Consider the following 10277-nt stretch of genomic DNA (forward strand, 5'->3'; position numbering starts at 1 on the left):
CTCTAAGACACACAGTGTAGCATTGAGGATAAGGATAAATCCTCTTACGTTTAAGATGAAGAGAGAAGTGCTGACATAATTATATTAAACACATTTACTGTTAAGTGTTCTCCTTTGCTTTTCTGTAGATCAGTTACGAAAAAAAGGAAACCATAATGTACAAGCTCATGTTGAATATCTCTTTGCCTTATCTGCAGGTCAATGATTGTTAGTTGTTCTAGAAAGTAGCACAATATAAAATAGATACTGCAGTTTGCTATCGACTCTCCTTTTTGCTACCTCATTTAGATTCCACTCTCTCATGAAAAAACAGACCTATATCAAACAATCTACCAGATTTACCTTACTAAGGATTAACAAAGAGAAGTTTCAGTTGTACCAGGGAGGTCTCTTCCCACCTCCCTGGGTGTACAGTTATAGGTTGGTCTAATCAGAAAGAGTAAAATCTTACGAAAATAACAGTGAAAATCTGCTCAAAATCGGATATATAAAATCAAGGAAGTTATGAAACGGTGAGCTTTCGATAGGTTCAGCAGAACAGTTCTCGTACAGTTGATGAAAAATAATCATGTAAATGAGTTAACTGATGAGGCCAACCCCTCACTCTAATTTTTCACTGATTGTGTAAGATGTTCCGGCTATCAAAATGTTAAGCCAGATATTATTCCTGGTTGAATAACAGACTAATGATGAGGAAGACATATTGGGATTTGAGACTGAGGCGTAATTGTATTTGAGTGAAAAACTGAAAATGTACAAATTTTATGTAAAATGCATAATGCAAGTTGTTAGGGACGATATCATCGCTTGACTTTTTGCATATTCGTATTGACTGTTCAAAAACTGTTTCCTGAAAAGTTAGCGAAACTCAAAAATGTCATAACTTCCTTATTTTTCATCGGATTTTTAGGACATTTTCACCGTTTTGCTGAAAAAAAAATCACTCATTCTAGTTAGACTAACTGTAACTGCACTGGAATTCCCCTTTAAGGCGAAAGGCACCATCGAAGAGAGCATTTATTTCTTAGCTTTAGACAATCTTTGACGAAAAAATGACACTATCGAACACCAAGGAAAAATAGCTTTCCCGTCTCTTGCTTAAGTCAAACTGCATTTGTAAGTCGCTCTCGGAGCCATCTTGAAGGTTCTTCGATCTTCCGCAAGCGACAAGTGACCAGGCAGCGGAACACCTGTCGAAAGTCAGGGTGCTTCCACGCGTATATCACTGGATTAATGCAGCAGTTCAGGGTGAGAACCACGAAGCAATAAACCACAACCGTTGGATCCACTCCCGGATGGAACAGCGTTACAGTAATTGGTAGCATGCAAATGAAGAAACAGATAATGACGAAGAACAGATTCTTCGAGATTTTGTTCTCTGTGGACGCTTTGTGGTCTCGCTTTTGCCTGTGGCCTTCTTGTTGGCCGACGCCGTTACCCATCGTCACGGATGTCGTTGAGGGCATGATATCGTTTTTGGTCTCGTTACTCGCTATTTTTCGCACATGCTCGCGGACATGCAGGTAGATTCTCACGTACAAGAATATGATTGCAGCCATAAGCGTAATCATGGATATTCCCGAAAGAATGTTAAATCCTAATCCCTCCACTAGCGAACAAACATCGTTCTTCAAACCGAAGGTTGCCCATCCAGTGACGATGAAAGTTATGACGGGGACAATCGGGTAGGACAGTACGATCACGATAATGATAGCTATGTTCCGTTTGCAGAACACCATCCGATATCTTTGAAGCGGTTGGGTTATGAGAAAGTATCGATTGAAAGCGATCACGATAAGAGTGATTATGCTCCATCCGCTGAAAACGTATGACAGTGCGCCGATGACTTGGCAGAAGACAGATGTCGGACCCTGGGGCTTTACCCCTCCAAGAAGGGCGACAACTTGATAAGGCAGTATGAGCGCGCTCAGGAAATCAACGCAGCTCAGGGTCACCACAAAGACATTGGTAGTCGTCTGCAGCCGGCGAGACATCGTCACTGCTGTGATAACGAGCGTGTTGCCTATGATACCAACGACGCTGAAGCTTGTAATGATGACGGCGGCGGGAATGTTGGAAAGGACGACAGCGCCATCGCCCGACGAATTCGCTGGGGTGGACATGTTGCGTAGTTGCAGCTACGTTTATCAGATGTTTTGGGTATTCTGAGATTAATTTGTTTCACTCGTACCAACTGATGGTAATATGTCCTCAGTCGCCGAAGAATTGAGGCGAAATATGACGAATGTAATGCAGCTTCCAAACACAGAAACATAGTCATCCGATGTCACTTTGTGATCCTTCGCTCTTTCACTCTGCACCCGTCAATGTATTCTACGAAGAAAAAAAAATATACAAAAACAAAAATGTAATTATAATTAATTCCGCTAACTACTTAGTACCACTTTCATTTACGATAAAGATAAAATGCATTATTGTTGAACAGATTAGTTACGTTAAGACGGTGATCCTGATGAACCTCGAGGGTTAGCTAACTTCGAGGATAAGCTCTATGGGGCGCCAAGTGTCGCACGGTTCGCGCGGTCGATTTCATAATGAAATCGGTTTTGCGACACTTGGCGCCCCATCGAGTCTATCCTCGAGGTTAAAGATCACCGTCTGAACGTAACTAATGACAAATGAATACCGCCCGCTCGATCAACTGTGGACATTTTAAAATGCAGATTGAATTACAAGTGCACCACTGGTAACTTCAGAAAGAAAAGAGAACCAGTGACATCTGTCGTGTTCCAAAGACTGAAAATTCGAAAATACTTTCCTCCGAGGACGAGTGACAAGCCATTACTAGTACTTAAACCGGTAGAATCTCAACGAATTACATTATCCTAAATAATTCGGTGTATAATGTCTTAACAACTGTTATGTCGAGCAAGCTTTGTGGTGGAAAGAAACATCATTTTATAATATTAAAAAACTGCGGTGGTGTCATAAAATGTTTAATTTTGAGCGATATATGTCGGATTTTATTTCAAATAGTTATTGTGCAGTCATTTTGTTCGCTTGTTGTTTGTGCATGTTAAGGCCACTGCACACTAAAGGTCTATACGACTTTCTGTCGCACGACAGGCCGACTTTGGATCCTAAATAAATCACAACAGCCTCAGAATAATCACGCTTGTTTATTTCAGATCCAAGGTCGGTCAGTCGCAAGACCAAAAGTAGTATAGTGTGCGGTGGCCTTCAGGCGCCATATCTGGCTAAAAAAAAAAAAAAAAAAAAAAAAAAAAAAACTATTGAGATTTTACACGGCACGAAAAAGAGCCGCAGAGCTTGCACGGCTGTTAAAATGCACTTCTGAACGGTTTTCTAGTTTGAATGTTATATTACCTTAAAACAGCAGCCATCTTGAGAGAGAGAGAAAAAAAAAGATTGATACGCAACAACGTATCTCTGGTTATTTCCACCACCATGCTTGCTTGCTCTCACTCCACATCCTCTTGGTGGCAATCATATATTATTCAAGTGACCACCAGGGCAAATCACTTTTTCGTGATGGCATCATTCAAGGGTGAAATTTGTTTGCCATAAATGGAGTACCTTGAGTGCATAGTTCATGCGATAGAAAACCTGCCGCTCAACCGAAGTGAATCCAACCACTTTGGATGCTATAGCAACGACCTCGTAGCATGTACGAAGTGGGCAGTATATAGTTTCACTGATTGAAGGCAATTACAGGTTATTACATTCTCCAGAGTTGCTTTCAATTACAAGTTTTGCCTTCATGTCAACACACCACGTTGATACACTCTCGTTTATGATCAAAACTTTACTTTGTTTTAGCTATTCCAACGTGTTTATATGTATATATAACCAAAACACCGGAAGACTTGAAGACGCAAATTGATAAAGCCATTAGAAGGTACCGGTAAACTGACATGTAGAGTCGTTTGCGTACCCAGCAAGAAAAATCACAGCAACAAATCTTTGCGACGTTGAGATTTTGGGTTTTGATAGGGATTGCAACAAACATCTATGGGGAGAAGATTTTTAGTAAAATGATTTGTAGAAACAAAGCTATACAAAGGGTATAACTCTTCACTTCTGAAGTACAATGTACATGTCATACTTACATAATAAATATGTGTTTGTTTTTGAAGGTTTTTTTTTCTTGTTCTTCAGACTATTCATGACTTATACAAGGCAAACGTAGACTAGGCACCCATAACTCTCCATTGTGTGTTTTGATTTGGAATAATGTGATATTGATATTTTTGACTGAAAACCGAATAAAAAATGATAATAATGATAATACATACATACATACATACATACCGATCATCATGGTCCGGCATGTAGTGACCACAGTAGTCAAGATTATGTTGACCCTCATTTTATTCCTTTAGTTAGTTCGTTTCTTTTCGTTGTTTTTGTTTTGTTTTAATTGATGGCTTGTCAGGTCAGGTACCCTCAACATCACTTTTGCGGTGAAACGAATATCTAGAAACATTCCATATATTTTTAACGATTTTTTCTTCTATTTTTCCTCAGATTACTTGGGAACGCCCACAAAAAATCCTTCCAAACCAATCAATATTAATATTCTTGAGATGACCTCATCTGTCAATCATTGCTAAAGTACTGAAATGTTTAACAAAAGACATTGGAATGCACCTTCCCCTCGACTCAGCGTAACTTGCATGTTCCTTCGCCATGTCTTTTGTTAGTCACATTAATATGACAGAAACATGCAAGTTATGCTGTGTCAAGGGAAAGGTGCATTCCAATATCTTTTGTTAAACATTTCAGTACTTCAGCAATGATTGACAGATGAGGTCATCTGAGGAATATTAGTTTGGAAGGATTTTTTTTTTTTTTGTGTGTGTGGGCGTTCCCAAGTAATCTGAAGAAAAATAGAAGAAAAAAAAAACCGTTAAAAACATATGGAATGTTTCTAGATATTTGTTTCATCGGAAAATTGACGTTGAGGGTATCATAAGTCAGCACCACAAATCAACATGCATTTGGATTTCAGGGCCCCTTTAACATTACACTGCGTTGATAAGATCGCTTGCCACTTTACGAAAGTAATAACAACATGATAACGCGATTAAGAAATTGAACATTCAAAACTCCTTCAGATGGGAGGTCTTCTTCTTTAAGGTAGAAAGCATTAACGTCTGTCCCTGTTATTGCAAAATCTCATCCCACGATCCAAACCCTTCACATGGATTAATTAGTGACCAGACCAGTTCAGATTGAGTTAATCTTTGTTAGGATGATTAGGGTAAATGGTTGTTAGTGGTTATACCATGTATACGCTGCACTGATTGATTGTGCTATTAGGTGTTAATGGGTGCCACTCGCGTTGTTTTGACTTTAACATTATGATCGTTAAGATAAGGCTGAAACTTCATATTTCAAGATATTAAATTGGACAGTACATGTTAACAAATTATACTAGGTAGCAGAAGCAGGACAGATGCAGCAGGAATTTACATTAAAGGGTAGTCGTAGAAGCAGTAGAAGTAGTAGTATAGGACTCATTACAGTATTGTATTACATGGATATAGTAACAATGCAGTATTATTGCACAAATTCTTTGCTTTTCTTGAACAGTAAGTCAATACATAAATTGAATGTGGGCATGAAAACTCCAGTTCAAAGACAAAGATTAGAATTGAGAGAGTGATGGATTATCAGCTATTTCTTCCATTCACTTGAAAAACCAATTCTAATTTTAAGATATCAACTCTAATAAAGAACCAACGTTTGATGACACAGCCATTCGTCGCCATGGAAACTGGTTCCAAACAATCTCACCTGATTTTTGCTAACCATACTCTCACCTGGTTTCAACCCAAGCTTAAACAAAAGACTGTGACATCATCACTTCGCGAATCGGCAATTTATTGCTAATTGCTGAAATGGAAAGCAGGAGGTGCAAGATGTGGCGGCAATGATAAAAAATTAATACTGATGATGATGGTTGAGATAAATAGAGCGATTATGGGATCTGAATAATGATGAAAATACTATCAGGAGTGTTTCATGATTATGACAACTGCGTTAACAACACTGACAGCTGCAAAAAACAAACAAACAAACACAACAACAACACACAATTATTATCATCATTGTCATTCTGCTTTGCCTGATCATTATCCGTACGCATTTCATGTACAGGATAGATAGAGGAATGATGGAATCTATCACGTGTCTATAGCGCTAGTGATCACATAGACAGTGAGACGGACAGACACAGGCAAACACACACACACACGCACACATGCACACACACATGAATGATGTAGAAACCACATCATGCAGAAGATTCAGTCTGACCGTTAAACCGTTAAACCACGAGGTGAATCATTCTTCCTTACATCGTCACGATATTCATAGATCAAATCTTTTACTATACGTTTTCCATTAATCATTAGTCAAAAAAAAAAAAGTGTATAATGGAATGAACCGTGGACACGGGCAGCTGCATAACGCCTAATGTATACTTACCCATATCTCGTCTGGTGGGTGGAAATATAGAAATTGCACGCCGAAAATCCCATCCCAATTAATTACACTTGATCTAACGTGCGAGCTGTAAATGAGCAATGGTCTCATTAAAGTAGCCTTTTAATTAAGATGAGTTACTATTATGTTTTGTTTCTGTTTGACACGATGTTACCATTGTTCGCCAGTATCATTAGGCATTGCTAAGGTAGAACTATAGCGTCGGGGAATGGTTGAATATTTTGTCATGCATTCAAATGAGCCAGCGTATTTCAAACTAATATAAACTCCCACTTGTCAATGTCGATGTGTTATGCATTCCACTACAAGCACAAAACTGGGCATATGAAAGGCATGCTAAAGTGGAGAGTGCTTTCAGCATAAAAATACGACATAACTTCTAAACCATGGTCTCATCAACCATAGCCTCCAAATGTATTAATCGCCAAGGGATGCTGCTCTATAATTTGATGGAGTTCTGCAGGAATATCGAATCCACCAAATAATTGTTGTGCGGTCTTTCAACACAATGGGCATAATCTGACTGCATAAAATATAGGTTTTCCAGGCCAATTTCGCACTTTTGTCAGTCCATTTGATAGAAGGTTCATTCAATTTAGAAAAACCCCTCATTATCACAAAGTCTGTCTTTCAAAATTGCAACTTGTGCGTTCATCTTAGCACTTCGATCAATGAAATTTGCACATGTGGCTTTCGAATTCGTAAAAAAGGCATTCAAATTGGCTGGTACTCTACGTTCATTCAAATTCGCCACCACTCGCCGAAAAGGGTATTTGAGTCATTCAATTTCGCGAATGGGCAGTCAAATTCCAAACATTTTCATTCAAATTAACGTCATGTTATTTCTTTTTTGAAAAGGTGAGAAAATTTAAACGTGTATTTCTGTGTGACTTTTTGTTTCATCCACATACTGTTACGCAGTAAAAATGTCATATTTTTTGCCCCTGCATAAATCGAGTCTGTTGTTCTGTAACGCCCCTTTTCATTCATACATGTCATTATAGGCCTACATGTACCAATGCTACAGATTAACTTCATCTTCTTACAGTCATGACAGCACAGGTTAGATACAGACGTATATCTCAAGAAGACAGAGAAAGAATTATAGGAACATTTGATGATCATAACCTTGACTTCCTAGAACTGGCCGACACACTCGGAATAAAGCGCTCAACGGCCAGATAGGTTGTGGCCACAATAATGCACTATCTTCGGACTGGGAGACTCAATAAACTAATTGAAAAAAAAAACTGTTGTCAAAATCTCTACAATGAATACGAAAATATGAAATGTAATGATGCTTACAAAACAATAACTATGTTGAAAAAAAAATAAAGAAAGAACCAAAGCATAAACATGTGTGCTAAATTGACTGCAAAAGATGTTAAATTGGATGCCCAGAAATGAATTCGAATGAACGAGCGCAGCCTATACATGATCACGTGATTATATCATTCTAAATAATGAACGAATAACGAAATGGTGCTTGTTTTACGAATTTCAATTGAAAAAGTGTTAATATGAATGACGTTAAAGGTAATTTGAATGCCCCAAAATGAATTTGAATGAAGAGATCATAAAATTGAAATACCGAACATGTCATCTACGTTAAATGTTGCTAAATTGAATGCAGCAATAAGGAATTGGACTGACAAAAGTGCGAAATTGGCCGGGAACTACCTCGCATAGTAAGCACGATAAGTTGTAACAACAGCTTCGTTGCTGAATGTAATTGTTGCTTGGTGTCTAGCCAAAGTGGGGTAAAAAAAGAATACAGGAAATACGTTTACAACCACTACAATCATGATCCTCATTTTTCATGAAAATACACAGTTCCCTTTCCCTCTTGGAAAAAAAAACCCACAACAACAAACATGTTTTTCTTTTTTTTCTTTTTGCATTATAATGTCTTTGTCTAGCTGGTATAGCCCGTGTCTTATCATTTTGTACAATGCCTGTTTCCACACACTTTTTTCAAAATTTAACTGAGACGGACATTACGTTACCCCAAGATCCTTATAAAACAGAGTCAAATAGTTTCCTCCACGTCATGGATGTGCGAAAATACAGAAATCAAGAAAAAGGAGGTTTTTTTTTTTTTTTTTGGATAAATCCTTATTAATTTCCGACGGGCAAGCACAATCTGAAATACAATGAGAAAGACATTTGATGATTCCCAACATTTTTTTTTTCAATTAAGAAGTTATACGTTCAACGTTTTACTTTAAATGGGTGTAAGCGAAATTCCATCTCTTTCTGACAATAAAAAGCTAAAGAAATTCAGAGTCAGCCACATGCCTCCACAGTGTATTTTTTTCCACTTTCACTGCAAAGATGAAATCAGAAATCTCTTCCATCTATTAAAGGGTTCTTTTTTTCCAAACATTCATTGGCTTTTACCGGTGAAAAACAAATATCGTACGAACTGTCTATCAGTCATGTTTCTTTTGCAAAGTCTTTCACACCTTTACAGCCAAACTCTCCATACAAGAAAGAGAAACATTTTTCGTAATCTAAACGATTCTGAAGGTTGAATCATGACAAGTGTAACAAGGTAACAAGAGAAATTCCATCACCCACGTATATCATTTCGCGTTATCATCAGTCTGGTCTGTCTGTCTGTCTGTCTGTTTGTCTATCTGTCTGTCTCTCTCTCTCTCTCTCTCTTTTCAATTTTATGCGTATGGTGCAATTTATCCTGTTTCTATAATATAGCATCGCAAAGTATTGCAACCATTGGTTTGGTTTGGTTTATGTCTGCATTGTCTCTCTCCAAGTGCAATGACAAACCGATACAAGTTGATACAAAGTATGCAAAAAAAAAGTAAAACATGCAAATTAATACAAAAATTGTAGATTTCATAACAACAGTGTCCTAATGTATATAAATGAAGAGTTTCTAAAACATTTTGAAGAGTTCCTATCGTCAGATAGAGAGAAATAAAACCGTTCCAATGAGACCTCACTTGTAACATAACAAGGGATATTCTATAAGTAATGATTAAAGACATCCCATATTTTCTAATTATTCTTTTTTTTTTGGGGGGGGGGGGGTAGCAGCTTTAATCACAAATATCACAACTTAACCAGAATGGAGGTAGCTCGTTTTGCGATAAAACTCTTCATATGTTAAGCAAGCTTACATAGTGCATACTGTACTTGCATGCATTAAAAAGAGAAATCAATATAGGGGACCGTCATCATATTATGCACAACTTGACGTGGATGAGGCTCTTTCCCACTTTATCGTGGTTTGACGAAAATCACCTGCATAAGCTGATAAGAAAGCTTCTGTACATGATTAATCAGTATTGCTAACCTTGAGCACTTTCAAAGGCTGGTTGTCGAGCAGGTACAATTTAGTGTATGAATATAGGTATACAGCCATACACATGCAAAACAAATTGCAGAGGCGCACGTAGAGATTTACAAATTCATTACACTGAGTGACTGTGTGGTGGTGTACTTAATACCCATACATCCCCCCATTCCAAAACAAGAACACAAAAACATAAAAAAATACATATCACACGATCACTATTAAAAAACCCGTCCCCCCCCCCCCCCCATCTCCAGGCGAGGATTATGATATGGACGCACCTATATTGTAATAAATCTTAAATGATACAAAAAAAAAAAATTATGTCCATAACTGACTCTGTTGCTGTCTATGTGTGGCATTCTCTTTCTTTCCAGTTTGTTTTCATGTTGCATTTATTTGTTTGGTTTTTTTTTTTGATGCCTCCGCCACGAAGTGTAGCCGGAGGCATTATATTTTTTGGTTC

General features: G+C 37.8%; 1 protein-coding gene across 1 annotated transcript; it reads right to left on the reverse strand.

The window, feature by feature from the left end:
• Positions 1–1103: 1103 nt before the first annotated feature.
• Positions 1104–2123, reverse strand: LOC140243587 (alpha-1A adrenergic receptor-like). The gene has a single exon (XM_072323254.1). The coding sequence runs from the start codon at positions 2121–2123 to the stop codon at positions 1104–1106; it is 1020 nt and encodes a 339-aa protein (XP_072179355.1).
• Between the last annotated feature and the right edge of the window lie 8154 nt (positions 2124–10277).

This window comes from Diadema setosum, chromosome 20 (genome assembly GCF_964275005.1).
Source record: "Diadema setosum chromosome 20, eeDiaSeto1, whole genome shotgun sequence".
Lineage (NCBI taxonomy): Eukaryota > Metazoa > Echinodermata > Echinoidea > Diadematoida > Diadematidae > Diadema > Diadema setosum.

Coding starts and splice junctions, on each gene's coding strand:
- LOC140243587 (XM_072323254.1), bottom strand. CDS start 2,123: ATGTCCACCCCAGCGAATTCGTCGGGCGATGGCGCTGTCGTCCTTTCC.